The 19706-nt window shown below is 36.7% G+C and overlaps 2 protein-coding genes across 2 annotated transcripts; one reads left to right on the forward strand and one right to left on the reverse strand.

Annotated features, from left to right (window-relative positions):
* Nucleotides 1-824: 824 nt before the first annotated feature.
* med18 (mediator of RNA polymerase II transcription, subunit 18 homolog (yeast)) lies at nucleotides 825-3262 on the reverse strand. The gene is made up of 3 exons (XM_008431135.2): nucleotides 2896-3262; nucleotides 2622-2715; nucleotides 825-1843 (listed from the first exon to the last, which is right to left on the reverse strand). The coding sequence occupies exons 2-3, from the start codon at nucleotides 2692-2694 to the stop codon at nucleotides 1287-1289; spliced, it is 630 nt and encodes a 209-aa protein (XP_008429357.1). The 5' UTR covers nucleotides 2695-2715; nucleotides 2896-3262; the 3' UTR covers nucleotides 825-1286.
* Nucleotides 3263-10445: 7183 nt separating this feature from the next.
* Nucleotides 10446-18536, forward strand: cyp4t8 (cytochrome P450, family 4, subfamily T, polypeptide 8). The gene is made up of 12 exons (XM_008431134.3): nucleotides 10446-10728; nucleotides 11868-12012; nucleotides 12115-12159; nucleotides 12259-12386; nucleotides 13322-13446; nucleotides 13572-13726; nucleotides 13805-13911; nucleotides 15618-15808; nucleotides 15946-16079; nucleotides 16567-16631; nucleotides 17607-17689; nucleotides 17958-18536. The coding sequence occupies exons 1-12, from the start codon at nucleotides 10537-10539 to the stop codon at nucleotides 18133-18135; spliced, it is 1548 nt and encodes a 515-aa protein (XP_008429356.1). The 5' UTR covers nucleotides 10446-10536; the 3' UTR covers nucleotides 18136-18536.
* The last annotated feature ends 1170 nt before the right edge of the window (nucleotides 18537-19706 follow it).

Consider the following 19706-nt stretch of genomic DNA (forward strand, 5'->3'; position numbering starts at 1 on the left):
TGCATCTTGAAAGCGTGGAAAGATTTTGTTCAACTGTTTGGAAGATGAAAAGGAATAAAACAAACAACACCCTGGCAACAGATACCACCTGTTTGAACATTTTGTCTTTCCCGTAGTTTGTGAAAATATATTAGCATTCTACTTTATGTGTATCTGCTTTATTTAAAAAAATTTAAAAAACGTGGTATGATTACTAAAATAAGGGGAAAAAATATTGTAAAAATTAAAGCACTGATATTTGAGAAAAAGCCACACTGTTTTACAGCTAAGTTTAGAAACAAAGCGAATATTATTCAATTACTTTTACCTACAACACAAAAAAGCAACAAATATTCCCACAAAGTAACAGTTATGAGAGGCCGTCTGCTGCCCAGAGCCTCCTGCAGCCAACAGGTTGTTCAGTTATCCAAGTTTGCTGTCAAAAGAGAACATCCCTAATGAGACTCGCAGGTGGGACTGCTCTAACTTCAACATCACGGCTGTAAATATGTTGGATACTAGACTTATTTCCAACACGCTAACTTTGCCTTCTAAGCAAAGGGAAAAGTTTAGCTGCCTTTTGTCAAGCAGCCGATCAGCAGTGTGCAGACAGGGGAGGATTAGCTCTGAGCAACATAGAGCAGGAGAAAACTATCAACACCACTCCACCACTTTCTCTCCCATCTGATTAGAGGGAATTTAAACTAAAGGAACAAAAAGTCTTTGTGTCTTTGAAACCAAACATTTTTAAACTCTTGGTTGGCCTTAATATGGGAAGAAATCCAATGGCAATAAAAAGATGATCTTTTGTCCAACTTGCAGAACAAATCAACCAGAAATATAGCTGCGTGGTCAAAATTGTACTGTATTTTATTAACTGTGGCAAAAATATTTTAAGTACAAAATAAACAAGACATTTTGCTTTCAGAACAGATTAGATCAACATAACTAATACGTCAAAGTCTTTAAAGCGGTTCTGTTAAAATCTTAGCAGCAGTTTTCTTACACACAGCAGCTAGCTCTCTTGGTGTCTCCATTTTATTATAAATTCAGATTAGCTAATCCAGAAGATTGATGTTAATTCCTAGACAGATGATTTCTACCATTCTAATCTAAAAATTATTTTCAAAAAATTATGATTTTAGGAAGATGGATGATCTTGCTAAATACCGTTTTAAAACAAACCTGTTGGATAGTAATCGACTTTGATTGCGGTCTATCTTTGACCTAAATAAAGACACCAATAACTTAAAGCAAAGACAGAAGCTGCTTCTTATCGTTTACCAGAACCCCATTTCGAAGCCTTCTTAATGTCTCTGCTTGCTCGGGTCGATCTTCTCCAAATGAATCAGAGGCCTCAGCTGCTCAGCAAAGCTCCGCATGTCCTCCGATACGGTGTCCTGGCCGGCCGGCGCCAAAACACTCAGCTCAACCAAATGTGAAAGCGACATTCGCTCGGTGTTCTCTGTGTTCCCGGGCACCAACACACGGGAAACGTTGCACACCACAACCTTCATAGCTCCCTTTCGGAATATGTGTCCGCTGGTCACAAACTCGTGGTCCATGCGGAAGCCCATCTCATTGAGGAAATCCGGCAGGCTGTGAGAGGCGGCCACGTCGACGCAGTTACGCACCAGGGCGTGGCGGCTCTTGTCTCCTACTTCAGGTTGGCCCAGATAGCGGAGGTGCCACGGAGCCGTGGGGTGGGAGAGAGAGCGGCGAGCGCGCAGAATGAAAGGGTTCCCCTGCTGGCCTTTCAAAAGGTACACCAGTTCGTGGTCTGTAAACGTCTCCGGCTCCATGTTGTCACACAGACCGCGCAGACGATGCAGCAGGCTTTCCAGAGCCGCGTCTAACACGCTGCCTGAAATCAATAGTGAAAAAGATGATTCGAATACAGATGACATATTTTCATGCAAAAACAGACACTGGAATCTGATAAAAAAAATAAAATAAAAATAGCTTGTTCATGTAGTACAAATAGCTACAAGACCTTAAAACTACACAGTTTCTAATATCTTAGCACTTCCTTTTAAAAACACACAGAAATACACACTTTAACCAGCACAGTTCAAGATTTGAGAAACCTTTATTTCTTTGCAGGGTTCACACACATTTCTTATTTCAAAGTTTAACACTTCTTCAGACTAAAATCTTTAACTTTTTTCTGCTGTTGTAGTTGAATATCGGATATTCGGGTATAAAATATTAAGACTGAACTGTGTTCAAAGAATCAAATCACCAAACACTAAAGTGTTGATTCTGAAACAGGCACAAAGCCATTTCACTACTTTTTTGGAAATAATTGAAATTTCTTAAAATTTTTACATTAAGAACTTTTTACCTTTATTTAGTTTGTAAAATCTCTCATCGTAACAGGTGCAGAATCATAAGTCCAGTTTCAAACCATGAATCAAGAGAATCAAGAGACTAAAACCGATTTGAAATACACAATTTTTTGTATTTATGTATTCAAAACAATCAATACGTTTTTTCCAAGCGGCACGACAAATGAATCCAATCTGACTTTTTGAAAGCGGGCTCTTTATTCAAGATTACTTTATCATGTGTAAAGTAATTCAAGAGGATTCATTGAGAACACTTGCATATAAATGTTCGTTCCTGTATCAAACACATCCTACCTTGTAGCAGATACTCCATCATGTTGATTGTGCCACTGGTGATGGGCATCACAGTAACAGGAGGCGCCTCCATCTCGTCTCAGGATTCAAGGAGCTTAAAGGAGGAAAACGTAGTCATGCGTTAAATAGTATTAAAGTAACACCGAGCACACTGACTTATTGTTTTCAGGGCAAAATATAATATTTTTGTAACGTGTTAATTTCATTTTAACTAGCAGAGAAAGCTAACCGTTATGCACATCGCTTATGAACAGCGTGTTTTGAAAACTGTTACCTGAAAAACACAAGAAAGACAATGTGTCTCCCCGCAGAATGAAGACAACCGGGGAAATGTTGGTGTATTTGGTATCTCCTTGCCTAACCTCAGTGTTAGCCCATTCAACACTAGGCTAGTAGCTTCCCAGTTAGCTCAGAGCTACTTTACTAATCGCGATTGAGGCGCAACGCAGTAACGCCAATAATCGTCTGAACATTTGAGATTGTAAGAAAATAAAAGAGAAAAAAGTTGCCAATCAAAACAAAACTATTCGCTACAATTTAACTGAAACTGCCGCCACATCGCAACTACTGCCTGAAAGAAAAGTAGCTTCTCTTCTTCTTCTTCTTCTTTTTCTTCTTCTTCTCAGAAAAGACAAACTAGGCGTACTTCATCCAGGTTACTGCTGCCCCCTAGAGCTTAGAGTGTGTGTAAAATAAAATCAGACTCGATTATTGGTTTTTTAAGCAAATATTTATTCCAATCTCTTTTTTCTTTCCTTTAGATTTCTTTTGCAGCGACATAAATTCATTGTTGCAATTTTGTCATGTAAAAAAGGGCCATCAAAAGTCTTCTAAAAAGTCTTCTATTAAAATGTTAATAATTTAAATTCCACTTATTCTACAACAACAACAACAACAACAACAACAATAATAATAATAATAATAATAATAATAATAATAATAATAATAATAATGGTAGCATGAATGGATGATGTAAAATTAGAAAGGATTAATATCTATGCGAGTTAAAAAGGGGTACATTTTATTGTAAATAAGATGTAGATAATTCTAGAAAATTGTTCAACCACTTATCTATAGGATGACATTGAAACACAATTATAGTTTAGACTTCTATATCAACGGACACATAATTTTTGGTTGGAAAATGCTTTAGAAGGTATTTATGACTAACATAAGCTAAACCAGTGGTTCTTGACCTGGGTTCGATCGAACCCCAGGGGTTCGGTGAGTCGGTCTCAGGGGTTCGGCGGAGCCTCTGCTGCGGAGGTAAAGACACACTTGTGTAAAGTCGTGATGACGCCCCGCTTTGCCATCACTTGCTGCAGAGGATCACGTTACATTGCTTAGCCAATCAGTGCTGCGGAGGAGCACTGATTGAAGGAGCTCCACTCTCAGCATGGATTTGAACTTGTGTCTTTAATTACTTCAGCAAAGCTCACAGTTTTTACCAAATTCTGTAGCTTTCGGTGTACTTCTAAATCTGCTCCTTAGTCGCATCTTTTCGGAGTTGCTACTGCCTCTTGTGGCGTGGGGGTGGTAACACAACTAATATAATTACGTTACTAAATCAAAATACCGCAAAATATTTATTATTTATTATTAAATTTTAATTCTCTTAAGAATGTAGAGCTAATTAAATGATCTAAACAAGACCTTTAAGTGGTTCCAGTTTCTCTCGATGGCCAACCTGTTAAAACTGTGGCAAATTTTAAAGACCTTGGGTCGTTCCTGGACAGTCAGCTCAACTTTGCTGAAAACACTGACCATATTTTGAAGAACTGTTCTCAGAGACTCTACCTTTTAAGAAGACTTAGTGATCTTGAATGTCTTGAATTTGGAGGAGGAGGGGGGGAAAATCATATTTTATTTATCACTACAGAAGGGTTCAGTGAATGTGCAAACTGGTGGGTTCGGTACCTCAAAAAAGGTTAAGAACCACTGAGCTAAACAGAGCAGCTTAAGTTTTCTTGATTCAAGATAATTGTAAAATCATAAATAGATTCCATCATCTTTCTTCAGTAGTTTGGATGAAAAACTCCCTGTGGGTGAGTGAATGTTTTCAAAGTGTCATGAAACACAAGTCACTGACGTGGAATCAATCACAAAATCTACTGACAGTGTGGAAATAATGATCACCAAAAATTCCATTTAGTGTTGATTTCTATCAACACTAAATGGTATTTCCTCTACACTTTAATTCGCTGTAAATACAGCTTTCAGGATCTGTGTGTTGACTTCTTGCTTTTGCCGGTGTCTTGATGATGACAGATGAATAAATTACTGTGGGCTCCTCTTCTGCCTGCATGAAACAACAAGTTTCATAATGTGGTCAAGACAACACAGATGGCATTTCAGTGTCATGCCTTTTTAAGCTTGTACAAAGTTCACTGGAAAGCAGCATCTATCTGCATTTGTTCTCACCTCCCGAGTGAAGCCACAACATGAAAGATGAAAAGGAAATGCTACGGAGAAACAGAAACACAAAAAGATTTGGGGGGCGCATAAATTTCAAGACAGCAAACTGCCGGGTGTGCAAAAAACACAGGAAGTTTAAAAAAAAAAAAAAAAAGTAAATTGTGGCAGCCTTACCATTATGTACTCTTGATTTCAAACAGAAAGTTAAAATTGCAAGTAAAATAAAAAAGGTAAAGGCAGCTACTACTCCATAAATAATTGGCATCAAAGATTCAGTCATCTCAAAAACACCTGTAAAACAATATAAATAAACTTATAAAAATATTCAATGTGAAGTCATTTTCACATGCTTTTTAGAGACATGCAGACATGATCATGTTTGCTAACGCTGCTGTAAAAATGCACAGAAAATCTTTAATTAAATTAATCTGTTATTGCAGCGGAATTATCTCACGCTGAAACCTTTTGAAAAGTTCAACATTTGAGTTTAGTATTTTGATAATTTAATCCATGTTAAGACAAATATTTGTTTTTAACAAGATCCCCAGCAACAAAATGAATGATACCATTACTGTTCTTACTTCTAAACCGTTACTCCATGTAGCACAATGCTAAGTCTTGTCCTACAATGTTTCACAATCTGTGTAGGATGTTTATGCACAGCTTGTGCCACATGTTTTCAATAAGTATTCTGCTTAAAAGACCAAATAATAATACATTTGCCATTAAGTTGTGGACATACGCAAAATTGCAGCGATTTGAAAAGTTAATTATGCACAAGAAACTGACCCAAAACATCACAAATTTTCAGTCCTACTAAAAAATGGATGTAAAGGGTTTCCCTCACATATTTATTATCCATTGTTTTACACCAGGACTACATTAAAGCAACCGTTTCAGAAAAGCTTGATGTCATTTTATCAAATCACACATTCTTTGGAAGAGAGTTGAGCAAACTCATCATGATATTACGAGACAAAAAATTATGTTTACACCCCAATAACACCTGCTTGGTTTCAGACGCAAGCAGTATCTGAGGGCTATTATTAAGACTTTGTGACCAAAGATACCGTTATCTGCAGTACTCTAAAATTTGGGGGATATTTTTCACCTTCCTTTTCATTTGGCTCATCATACATGGAGGCAAAATAAAGATGATTCCTTGTTCAGTTAAGTACGGCAAAAAGAAACGTATGCCGTATGTGGTAAAGGACCCGACCCCGTCATGGGATAGGCAATACACACTGGAAGTAATTTAAGGACAAAGATAAATTTACAAATAAGTGCAGCGGGAGGAGACATATGCCATAATCAGGGAGTATAATAGCAAAGAAAATGCAGAAAGAAGGATAATCCAACAATGAATGACTGAACAAAGGAGAATAAATATAGAGCAGAGTGATCAGTACTAACAGAACAATCAAGTGAGTAGCAGGGAAAATACTGATAGAAATAGACAAAGGAAAATACAGGGACAAAAATATCATGTAACAGAACATGAGGAAATTCCATAACAATCAGGAATGAACACTGTAGTATAAGACACCAATCGTGAGCAACGAAAATCAAATTTCAATCAGTTCTTAACAGCAGATTCTTTATTAGAAAATTACACTTTAAAAAGTAAAGTATAAACTTCACAAATGAGCTTTAGCTATAGTTATTTTAATAAGACTTTTAGGGTTGTTGACAGGTTATTTTGTTTCAAACAATTATTTCTTAACATGGATTTTTTTTCTTGTTAAGTACATCTACTCAAATGAAATATAGTATTTTCTAAGCATTTTATTGGGACTGTGTAGTACTTTTACAATAAGAGATGAATTTATTTAAAGTTTTTTTAAGCTTGGTACAATGGTACCAACAAACATGTTTGAATCTGTATAAGAAAAATACCCACCCATAGTTGTGTTTAAAGCAGCTGACACTGTGTAGCTGTTGGTAGTTGTTGTAGGCTGAACATCCAAGAGCTCAGTTGAGTTACAGATTAAGGACCCAGATGGATCTATGTCCACTGATATTGTTTGTTTGCTCATCAGAAGACTTGAAATGTTTTTTAGATCATTTAATCCCACATCGCATGTCGCAGCACAAGAAAAAATAGAATGCCCTTTGCGGGAAACTGTCAGAAAGCAAACACATTGTGTAAGACAAGCATTTTAAATCTAATAAATCTAAAAGAAGTGAGAAAGTTTGGAACAAAACTTTGGAGAAATATCAAATTCTCACCTGTGACGACGCATAAGTTGATTGTGAGCTGTTTCTGATTCGGACCACCACATCTATTCACCCAGCAGGTGTATTTCCCAGCATTAGTATTTTTGACAGATCCAACATATAAGGTCTTGTTGGTAGTAAGAGTAACCATTTCTGATCCTAGTTCTAATTCCCTTTGGGTTGCATTACTGGCTTCAAATGTCCATTTTAAGTTAAGAAGTTCACCTGGGCATGAGCGGGTGAAACTGCTGCCGTGAAGGATGTAAAATGTCTCTTGAATTTCATCCATAATTTCTATAAACAAAACAAACACAAACACAGACTCACAATGAAATTGTACGATACAGAACTTTAGAACTGAATGAATAATATTAATACTTTTACATTAAAGACTGCAGCTCAAACCTTTCTGTATAGTGATGAAGCTGGACGGTTCCCTGCTGCAGGTTTCTTGAGGGCAGTTTTCACACCAGTAGTCGCCCTGATCTTTATCAGTAAAATTGTTTATAACCAGAGACCGATTTGCCGTAACGTCTGCTTTTGGACGATTGGCATCGTAGAGTTTTACTCCATTCTTATTCTGAAAGAATAGCTGGATTTCCTTACTGTGCTCATTCTCCTTGTAAAACCATTTGAAAGAGCCTGAGTCAGCACTGTGACCCTGACAGTGTATCAGAACTCGACATCCCAGCCAGGATCGACGCCGATGTGCTGCAGCTACAGTATCCGTTTTCAGTTAGCCACAAAGGCAAGAGGCAGGTTCAAAATGCTGCTTTTGAAATATATTTGAGATGACAGTCATTTTATCGACTACTTACCATTTCCTGGGAAAATGCAGGCGTTCCAGTAAGTCAGAAAAAATACACAAATGAACGCGTTTCGAGGCGATGAAGTCATGTCTTTGCATAAACGAAGGCAGAGTGAAGCAAATCAAAGACTCCTTCTCCAGTCACACCATCATCACAGCTCATCAAAACATAGTTCAGAGACTCTGTGCAGCATCACAAGGTTTTAGTTTGAGTGTCATAATTAAGCTGAGGCTGACACATAGGAAGTGGTCCAACAGCCACTGCATAGGAAATTTAACAAAGCTCTCGCCCACACGCTTTTGTCTATCGCTGCGTCTTACATATTTCGCTTTCTGCATCTCCTAGGTGTCGAGATACAGCATGTGCATCACAAACAAGTTTGATTTCTCATACAGATGTGTCAGGTCTCTCATGACTCTCTTTTTTCCCTACTTTTGTGCAAATGTTACTGTAAATTTTTTTATGATAATTTTTTTTAGAAAAAAGACTGATTGACCTTGTGAAAACCAACTTTAATATAAGCTAAAGATTAAACACCTAAAGTTGATGGTCTGAAATGTTTTACAAGTTAATTTGCAAACTCAAATTTTTGACAGTGAACCAACAGTGGAAACATTCGCTTATCATGAGCACCACGAAACAGACGTGAGTCACACAAGCAGAGTAAACCCAGGAACGGCTCATGGCGTTTCTCATCTGTCTTTTCAAATGTTCCCCAAATATAAATAAAAACATTTTCTTACAGAAAATTCAATTATGCACATGCAGCACAAGGTAAGAATAACAAAGAATATTTACAAAATAATTAAAAAAAACATGAAATAAAAGTAAATTAAATAAATTAAGATGAGCCTATAAGTAACAGGAAGATCTAGGTCAACAGGAATAAATACACTGAACACACCGAACTGAAAGCAGTAGTGTCTCCCAACTTCGTACCTTAAGTAGATTTAGATTTAAAATGATTTTCATTCAACCAAGAAGAAAGTTTCAGATAGAAAACGTACAGGAATCTTAAGGGAAAATAATCTTAAGGGAGTGTTTATTTCTATTTGTTTTATTTATATATTATCAATAGTGGCACCTAGAAACTTTTTTATTTAGTAATTGATGCAAAAATCCTTATTGGCACTACAGCAAGTTTCACTTCCACGTTATAATGATGTGATTCTTCCTCATACAACAGACTAAGATTTGTTCTTTGTTGTAAAGCAAATTATGAGAAAGACCAAGAGGTATGGCTGATGCAAGGCACTGGCAAACTGGCTTTCTGAGTGGATAGAGTTCATCATGTACTGATTGAAATCTGCCAGAGATATTATAAATGTCAAAACATCCTTCATATTTTGGGTATGAAAGATGTACATTTCCTTCTTTTAGGTAGAACAGGAATGAAATCAGGAATGTTGCTCAAAACCCCACCGATAACAACAACAAAGGTGCTGAATCTGACACACAGATAAAGTAAAGAATTTGCCAATTACTCAGTGATTAAGCAATATGTGCAATCAATACGGTACAAAAACAAACATAGCAAATAATAGTTTGACACCAATTACTTGTAACCTGGCTTTGCTTTGACACACAATCTCCTTCATAACAGTATCTGAAGCTGATGAAAAACCGAATCAAAAGAACTATTCTTCCCAGGATGTGTCTCAGTTTGGAGGTCCTCATAGGGGTGAGCCCTGAATGAATGGACTTTCATTCATAATCCTCTCAAGGTTGAGATTATGTTGCTTGTGCATTTACTCTGACATGTTTCCTTCCACTAAACTTTCCACTTCCTGTGCAGCATTCTGTGAACAGTCAGCTTTTTTAATAATGAGAATTTCTGGTTTATTCTTCTTGTTGTCTGCTGAACAAATGCCAAATATTGTTACTAGCAAGCCATACCAACATTTCTTTATTAAAAATAAAATTTTTGTCAGGAATATTGAATTGTCTGAGAAAATTGATTGTGGGTTTTTACTAACCTTAAACCAATTTCATCAGTATAACCAGAAATAAACAGGTTAAATATGTCACTGTAATCATTACAAATTCATAGATTTTTTTTTCCTGTTTGATTTATAAAAATATAATGCATTTTACTGAGATGTACCGGTTTGTTACCTAGTTAGTAAAAATTATGTTTTTAAGTGTAGGACGCGCCAAAAACATTTTTATTTCGCTTTTAAGTCGTTTCGACTATAATTAAACATTTTGTTGACCAAAATTAAATTAAGCAAAAAGGGATTAGCTTTCAACCAAATTACATGATGGTAATCAAATGTGCTGCTTAATTGAACACTGAAGCATTTTAAGTGTTCATTGCCCAAATCCCTTTAAATATCCGTCAGCAAGTGGCGCGGTTGCAGACCCCGCCCCGACATGCACAATCACCGCCTTCCTCAGTCAACCACAGGCTGCCTGCTGCTGCGCACACAGAGGGAGCCTCACTTCTCCTCTTGCACAACACGGACCTCGTCGGGATGCAGTTGACAGAAGCTCTCTTCAAATACCAGCCGGCCTGGCCTCATATGCAATACTTTTTATCTGCGCTGTGCCTCGTTGCCGTCGTGTACAAATTAACCTTCATCCTCCTCAAACGGAAGGCTCTTGTGAAGAGCTTAGAAGCCTTTCCAGGACCCCCGGCACACGTGTTGTTTGGAAATGTTCTGGAGGTAACGAGTTTCAGTGGCATCCAGCAATGCAGCAGCTGCAGCAGCTGCAGCCTTATGCAGCTGTGACACAGTCTCAACGTTAAGGCTTTTATTGTGTGTAATCAAGTTTAAAATTCTTAATTGAAGTATTGTTTAAAGTTCCATACAACCTTTGTAGTTTATTCAAATTTTTATATAAACCACTAATAATAATAACAATAATAATAACAATAATAATATTGCTCAGAGAGAAGAGAGAGGCATAAGTTTATATAAAGCATTCAGCCTTTTGTTAAATAACAACTGGAATGAATACAATTATAATACAAATATCAGTAATGATGCTATTCCTAGTACTGCTACTACTAGTTAAAGTAGTAGTAATAAAAATAATACAACGGAGAAAGAAAAAACATACATCAAAAAAAGCTATCATTGTTTAATTTACCGCCCTGCGACAGACTGGCGACCTGTGCAGGATGTACTCCGCCTCTCGCCCGGCACGCCAGCTGGAGATGGGCACCAGCAACCCTCCCGACCCCACTGAGGGACAAGGGTGTAAGAAAATGGATGGATGGATGGACGTTTAATTTACCAAATTAATGTAACAAAATAACAGAAATAAGCAATAAAATATGCAACTTAGAAAATATATATCATCAAATGTATTGTATTATACATACAAAATGGGTAAAATCAAGTAGGTAATAAAAACAGGTGAGAATAACTTTCTTCCATTGTTCTGCTCCCTTCTACTTAATGGAAAATGAACATCAACCTTTGAGAACAGTAAGAGGATGAAATCCTAAAAATTTAAGATTAATGCGAATGCAATTATAATTTGCAATCAACTAGATCTTACAGTGGTCTATAATGGAAACAAACTAAAATCTGTGATGCATTAATATCACAAGTTGTTGTAATCTAGAGAATTTGGAACATGCTAGAATTTGATAATATTGGTGGATACCACTTAATCATCTTTGGGGTTTTTTAAGTTGTAAATTGAAATGAAGTAATATATATTAAAGCTTTTTAATTATAATTGTTAATCAATGCAAATTAGAACCTGTGTGTGTAAATGTCTAAATTTGTGCAGCGTATCAGTGTATGCATGTGTGTGTATTTTCACATGTCTTGTATTGTTATTGCTTCTTTAGTTTAAACAAGATGGGACCGACCTTTTCAAGTTCTTAAAGTGGGCAGAGAGCTATCCCTATGCTTTCCCTATGTGGTTCGGCCCGACTATGTGTTATCTCAACATTCACCACCCAGATTATGTCAAAACTATTCTGGCATCAACAGGTGGGAACATATTTTCTTACACTTTAACTCTTTATTACAGCATCATAACCATAATGTAAGCATCAATTGAACTTGGCTTTCATTTACTTTTTTTAATAATAGAGCCAAAGGATGATTTTGCATATAAATTTATCGAGTCTTGGATCGGTAAGAATACTTTGCTTTCTCCTACTTGCTTGTTTTGTCTTACAGGGTTAACTTGTAACATTTTACTGACTCGCTCTCATTGTGTCTCTTTTTCTCTAGGAAATGGTTTGTTGGTGTCAAAAGACCAGAAGTGGTTTCGCCACCGGAGGCTCCTGACTCCGGGTTTCCATTATGATGTTTTAAAGCCATACGTGAAACTGATGTCAGACTCTGCCAAAACAATGCTGGTATGTCATTTATGAATTAATAATAATTAGACATGTTGCTAACAAGGCAATGCCATTGTCCTAATCCTATCCCATTTCAAGAGTGAAATAATTGTGAAACAACTCTTTCCTGAAGTCATTCTGATTGCTGATGTGGTCAGTTTGCAGGTTTTGCTTTTTAAGCATAGGCTTATTTCTTGGTGAGCACACTCTCTGGCCATGGTTATGTTAAACTCGCTTTGATGTGGACAAGGTGTTCCATTATCTCCCACATTATGACAGGAATGCAACATGGTGATTCTTGAGCTATTCTTCAACATCTTAATCAATATTCTTCAACCAGTCCTTCAACTCGGAGAGATAGTTTGGACCAGATGGCTAAGACTTGGACACCTTGTGTGCTGTAATGACTCAAATATTGCAAATACACATAAACACTGGTTTTGAATAAGAAGAAGGATAGAACAGACCCCTTTAGTCTACCCGAACCCTGTTGAACACATAAGAACTACGCCTAAAAACCAGCTCTATGCCAGGTCGCCCCCCCATAAACAAAATGTAGATCAGAACTGGGTTAGTAACACATGTTGAGAGCATTTTGCCAGAATCTTTGTTAAGGCTACCAAAATTGTGGTTTCTCTGCAACTTGCATAGAACAATTTATCTAAATATCAGTGTGGGTGTATTTTTGAGTAAGTATGTGAGTTAGGGAAAGTCCCTAATAGTTTTAAACCAATGGAACGTTTCTGCTTTAAAAAGTCTTGAAGTTGTGTGGTGTCCTTTTTCCAACTCTTGAAAAAGAACCAATAAATAAATCAATGACAGCTTCAGATTAATATGCAGTTTATGCTGCTGCTGAGTGTAATCTCTGATCTGACTGAACCTGAGCTGAGGTTAATGCTTGTATCCCATTTTTTCCTGCTTACACGTTACATTTGTTTCCTTGTATTTTTAAGGACAATTGGGAACGCTATGCCAACTCTAAAAAGTCCTTTGAATTGTTTGAGCATGTCAGCCTGATGACACTGGATAGCATCATGAAGTGTGCCTTTAGCTGCAACAGCAACTGTCAGACAGAGGGGTGAGCACCCGTAACAAAAATCACCACTTCAGCTTCTGCGTCCATCCAAAACAAGTTCAGATGCTTTATTAACAAGCAGAAGGAAGATATCATCTTTCATGTGTCCCTGCTTTTTTTCCTGTCAGGGGAACAAATGCCTACATCAAAGCAGTGTATGAGCTCACCAATCTTATTAACCTCCGGATGAGGGTGTTTCCATACCACAGCGATCTCATTTTCCACCTCAGCCCACATGGTTTCAGATACAGGAAAGCATACAAGGTGGCTCACAGTCACACAGGTAAGCCCCGAGCTCAGTGACATCTTTGTTTAATATAATCTGTCCATTTAAAGAGTAACCGTTTGTTTTCTTTTCAAGATGAGGTCATCAAAAAGAGGAAAGAGGCACTGAAGGAAGAGACGGAACTGGGCCGCATACAGGCCAAAAGATACTTGGATTTTCTGGACATTCTTCTCTTTGCACGAGTATGTGACATCAATTCAAATCTACTGATTTAAAAGCAAAAGTGTGGCTTTTGTTCATTTGTTCAGTGAGAGCTGACCTAAAGTCCTGCCAAAGGTTTAGCTGAAATGATATTTAAAAAAAGATTAAAGCAAAAAAGAAACACTATCAAACACCATAATCACAAATAATTGTAAAGCAAGTACCTCATGCATCAAATTAGGGCATATTTACAGGTAAAACTGGTGAAGATGCATAAATAACCCAAAACAAATTCATCTTTTGGTATTGGATTAGAAAAAGTCATTAGAAAACACAACATTTATTCATGGGAGGAAAAAGCAACACATTCAGAAAAATGTTTTTAACGAAATCATCAGTGGCACAATTATTGGTACCCAAAATGAAGCAGTTTTAAATAAATGTCTCATGCACTTTTGTTTTCACTTTTTTAAAAATTATTATGAATTTCTAGGAACCTAAATACATTGTGATAAGATTTTTACAATGTTTAAAGGACTCATAACAAAAGTGAAGAAATGGCATTTAGAGTTTTATAGAGAACCCTGCCCATTGATAGGTTGGGCAAAGATGTGTAAAACCATTAAAAGAATGAAGATTTTTTTTATACTTATGAAATCTGACACTTAAAAATGCAACAACAAAAATCAAATTAACTAATATGCAAAACAGCCTTTCATGTGCAGTTGATTGGTTTAGGATCTATGATGCTATGGGCCTATCTCTCTCACAAAGTCCTGTTAGAGTGCATAACATTAAATACTCTTCACATATGTCTACCAAATCTAAATACCTCAGAAAACCTGTTGGGTGAACTGAAGAGAAGGAAAATAAGTGAGAACAGAGGACTCTAATCGATCAAAAGAGATGTTATAAATAAAAACGGCTTAACATTTCTTTTTTTTTTTAAAGTAGAATTTATGCCAGTGCAGTAAAAAGATTAATTTACATTAAAGCTTTTTTAAATTGCATTACAAGGCTGTCAATCAATGTGGCCAGCACTGAAAAATAAAATTTAAATTGAAAAAGGAATTACATAAACCTGATAACAGATTAGACATGAGGCAACACAAGGTCACAGCGTTAAAGCAGCCAGAAGTGACTCAGTATGCAGAGAAAGTAAACATGCTCTGCATACTGATGTTCTCTGTTAAAGCAGTTTCTCACCATTGTGTCTCTCTATGCTAAAAGGCTGAGGGAAAAAACTAGATAGAGCCAAAAATATTTCCTTTTGCAACATTTGTAGTCTCTTTGAACAACTCTGAGCAGCTGATAAGGATTTTTTTCAGAACAACAAGGTTGCCTGCCATCCTCTATCTGAAGCTCAGAGGTAGAATGGAGGTACGAGGGCAATGACCCTACAGATTAAAGAACATTTACTACAGAATCATAAAATGAAACAAATAGCAACAGTGTGGTTAACCAACAGTTGTGAATGTCACCATTTTAAAAGCTGCTTCGAGTCACAGCTATCAGTAATAATTGAGACTATGTGTTTAATGCTTGCCAATGTGTTTTGAATGTTTTTTGTTGTTGTTTGTTTTATCAGATACATTTTTGCTACTGGTTGAAACATAACATGCAGAATAATTTTAAACGTGTGGCGCATCCAAACAATCTGCACATACTTGTGAAAATGTTTGGGCTAATGATCTGTGACGTAGCCTTTGCGGTCTGCAATTATTTCCATTTTTAATTCCTTCTGCAGGACGAAAACCAGCAGGGCCTGTCGGATGAAGACCTGCAAGCAGAAGTGGACACTTTTATGTTCGAGGGGCACGACACCACGTCCAGCGGCATCTCGTTCATCCTCTACTGCTTGGCCTGCCACCCGGAGCACCAGAAGCTCTGCAGGGATGAAATTTGCAAAGCTTTACAAGGCAAAGACACCATGGAGTGGTAGGAAAACTTTGAGAAAATGATGCTTGTATAAGAAAGCTGGTCCTCAGCTGTGCCAGATTGATAGTTAAATCGAATCTATGCACACCTTTACCGCCTCTCTGTGAATAACATTAAGTCTCTTGTCCCATATTAAGGGAGGATCTTAATAAAATTCCATACACCACAATGTGCATCAAAGAATGCCTTCGTCTTTACCCTCCTGTGCCGGGAATATCCAGGCAGATCACTAAACCTATCACCTTCTTCGATGGAAGAACGCTGCCAGCTGGTCAGTGGCATTAGTGTGTTATTTTAAAGAACCAACCACTGAGGTTGACGGATACTGCATGAAAACTTTACAAGAGAAAATAAAATATTAACTTTCTAAACCGCGGAACTGGTTTTATGTGGAACTCATTACAAAACAAGCCTAACATAAAGCTGCACACATTAACAAGCTGTGGTTGCGAAAAAAATATTTGTTTCCCATATGCACTGTGCAGTATATTCCTGTTACTGTGTTACTTAGTCACCTAAAAACTTCTTGAAATATTATCTTTCAGACTTTATAAGCATTTTTTTATGCACATTGCTATAAAGCACTTTCTATACAGAATGTATCCCTGCAGCATGTTAGGAAACGTATTGACACAAGCAGCTTTACCGCGATGACTCAATGTTAACTTCAAGGCAGGTTTGAAGAAGAGGTGTACACATGTTTCACCTTTGCATTTTGTTCACTGTAATAACTAAAATACAGCTTTATTTTTTTAAAGGCTCTCACGTTGGAGTAAGCATGTTTGCAACTCACAGAAACGCAACAGTCTGGGAAAACCCTCATGTAAGTCATGCAAAGTTTATTATAACCATAATGACATTGGAAATTTTAATTTTTAAATGGATCCAAGCTATAGAAAAGCAGTCCCTGCATTAATACAGGATGGATCAAGCTGTTCAGACGTTATGATTCTGATCTTTTTTTTTCTCCTGAGGAGAGAACAAAAAGAATAAAAAACTAGAAAACAGAAAATATATTACAGGTTCTGCAACTCTCAGTTTTTAATCCCCTAGAAAATGAAGAAATTATTGTATGATCTCCATTTATGCATCAAATCACAAATTTCCAACATACATCTGATTTTCTTTTAAATACTAAAAAAAGTTTATTCTCTTGGTTGATTGACCAAAACTGGTACAAGTTACTAGTTTGATGCATTAAATGAATAGAGACAAAAGGGGATTTATCAGCATTTGATCAACAATTCAGTGTGGGCACATTTTAGCAAATTCAGCCATAGATAAGAAAGCAAAAAAACATGGCAGTATAGTTTATGTTTACAAGGTTTCACCTGCATGAATATGTAGACCTCTAAAACAATGTCTGTTGGACAGATGAGACCAAAGTTTTGATGTTTTTGTTTTTTTTCCAGAATATGCAGAAAATCAAACATGGCATACCAGCACAAACACTGTCAGGCATGATGGGGGAGGGTTGGTGGTTTTATTTGGCCTTGTTTTGTTGCCCCAGAACATGCAACAGTATTCTATAGAGACGTATGAAGTCATTCAGCTGAAGTGAGGACAAAATTCCCCCACATCAGTGAGAAAAACTGACAAAGCCATAATAAATGTCCAATTACTAACACTTTTGGCTTTTTCCTTATGTAATGGACAGTGTTTTAATTTGTTGTGTGTTTTATTCACCTAGGATTTGATTTCAATAAACTTACATCAGAATGTTTTTTTTTTTACATGCATTTTCTTTGATATGCCTGTAAGAAAACCTGACGTTTTCTCTCCTCCTGTGTTGCCATAGGTCTTTGACCCGTTGCGATTCCTCCCAGAAAATGTCTCTAAGAGGTCACCTCATGCATTTGTGCCTTTCTCAGCTGGACCAAGGTTTGGAAAAACTCGACACTGTGTCTGTTTGACTTATCTCAGTTTATAGCCACTTTGTCTTTAACCTCATATCAGCCTGCAGCTTGTGAATGTGTAACGTAGCACCAACACCTAGTTTTACATGCATAATAAAAGTCCTGTGGTTTGGGGCTAGAGTAAAGCAGAGGAAAGGTAAAGTGAGCACATGCCTGCTCTGCTACAACTTGTTTTTGATTGTTCATCTTCTGCTTAACCCTTTAATGTCCTTCTTAATGTTGTCTTCCCTTAGAAACTGCATCGGCCAGACTTTTGCCATGAATGAGTTGAAGGTGGTGACGGCCTTGACACTACAGCGGTACGAGCTGATAGAGGATCCCGACAATAAGCCCAAGATGATTCCCAGACTGGTTCTCCGCTCACTTAATGGCATCCACATCAAGATAAAACCAGTGGAACCAGAAATGTGATGGAGAAAAATAATCTGTTGGATTCAATCAAAGAGAAACAAATTGCTTAGAAAGTGGATCCAAAAAAAAAAAAATTAAGTGCAATTTGAGTCAATTTTTACACTAACGTCTCATGACGAGGAAATCTGTTGTGTTTTAAACCTTTTTTTCTAGGAATATTTGTACTGTTTATCTTACAATGGGTTTGTTATATATTTAGAGATAAGCTTAATCTTGAAGCAAAACTATAAGCATTGTATTATAATAAAGCACATTGTTGTAATACTGAAGAATGTGACTAAAATAGTGAGATTGAATGTTGTTGTTTTACATTAATTAACAGTTCCTTTCTACAGCTGGGAATATGTTATATTTCTGTTGTTGGGGCAAAATAAAACAGAATAAGAAAATAAGTACACACATTTATTTGTTATGGAAACTTCATGGGTTAAAATACTAAACATTTAAGGAAAGAAAAGGGTGTAATGTTTTTAAACTATAAGCACTAAGTGTACATTAGTGCAGGCTGGTTAAATAACCTAAAAGGTTTTAACTAAAATGGTGTAGCAGAGTAAAAAGAGTTACTTTGTATGTATTTATGAGCCATGTTACCTAATCTCAAAGTGTTACATTTCTCCATTTAATTCAGGTCAATAGTGAATGTTTAACTCCATGAGAGTGTAAAGAATAAAACGCAGTCTGAATTTGAGTTCACTGGAATTGACCTCAAGATACAAAGGAATTACAACATGAAAAGCACAACTCTAAAAATGAGGCAATTTTTTTAATCACACCTTTGATCTGGGTACTACAGGATACAAGTCAAGATTGCATGCTGAATCATATAACCCCAACATTTTGACAAGGGTGTGTATAGTTTTGAGATGCACTGTGTTTCTGGATTCAACTTCTTTCCTGATAGAAACAGAATAAAATTGACACCATGGCAGTTGTGCTGCCCATTTCAAAATGAATGAATGATTGAGATGTAAAAATGAAATCTAAGTTTGTGTTGATTGCACCAGAATAAGAGAGAAACTGATAAAATATACACGTTTTAGTGTTACTGTGTCCCATTGGTCTCCATAGAATCTACGGTTACAATTACTGGGTCTTATCTTCTAAATTCCTAGCTTAGTAGATGCATAAAGTCAAACAGAAAGCTTTTTTTCACAGGTAGTTCCTCAGAAAAGTATTTGCACACCTATGACCTCACATTTTGACACTTTGCAACCACAAACCTAATTGTTTTTTAGTAGAAGTTTATGTGTCAAACCAACACCGGGTTTCAGATGGCGTCTCTTCCGGTGTGACCTGCCAGTGGACCTGCCACTATAGCTGACACTGCCACAATTTGAGCTAGCTGTTGCTCATCAACACAGAAGAGATACTAGAAGGATGCATGGCTTTCAAAATGGTTTAAAAACAAAAACTTAAAAAGAATGGCACACATTTAAATCAATCTTTACTGAGTCTTTATTCTACAGCCTAAACGTTTCAATTTTCTTATTAATCTAATGGATTCTTAGCCGGTTTTGCACACAGGATGATGTTTTTGGCCACTCTTTTTTTTTGCAAAAGTGGTCCATCAG

This window comes from Poecilia reticulata, chromosome 16 (genome assembly GCF_904066995.2).
Source record: "Poecilia reticulata chromosome 16, P_reticulata-male-v2, whole genome shotgun sequence".
In the NCBI taxonomy this organism is placed as follows: Eukaryota; Metazoa; Chordata; class Actinopteri; order Cyprinodontiformes; family Poeciliidae; genus Poecilia; species Poecilia reticulata.

Excerpts from the sequence above, each read along its gene's own strand:
- cyp4t8 (XM_008431134.3), top strand. The coding sequence starts at position 10,537 with ATGCAGTTGACAGAAGCTCTCTTCAAATACCAGCCGGCCTGGCCTCAT. Across the intron at positions 10,729-11,867 it reads TGTTTGGAAATGTTCTGGAG|TTTAAACAAGATGGGACCGA; the intron begins GTAACGAGTTTC and ends TTGCTTCTTTAG. Across the intron at positions 13,727-13,804 it reads GGTGGCTCACAGTCACACAG|ATGAGGTCATCAAAAAGAGG; the intron begins GTAAGCCCCGAG and ends TTTCTTTTCAAG.
- med18 (XM_008431135.2), bottom strand. The coding sequence starts at position 2,694 with ATGGAGGCGCCTCCTGTTACTGTGATGCCCATCACCAGTGGCACAATC. Across the intron at positions 1,844-2,621 it reads GATGGAGTATCTGCTACAAG|GCAGCGTGTTAGACGCGGCT; the intron begins GTAGGATGTGTT and ends TATTGATTTCAG.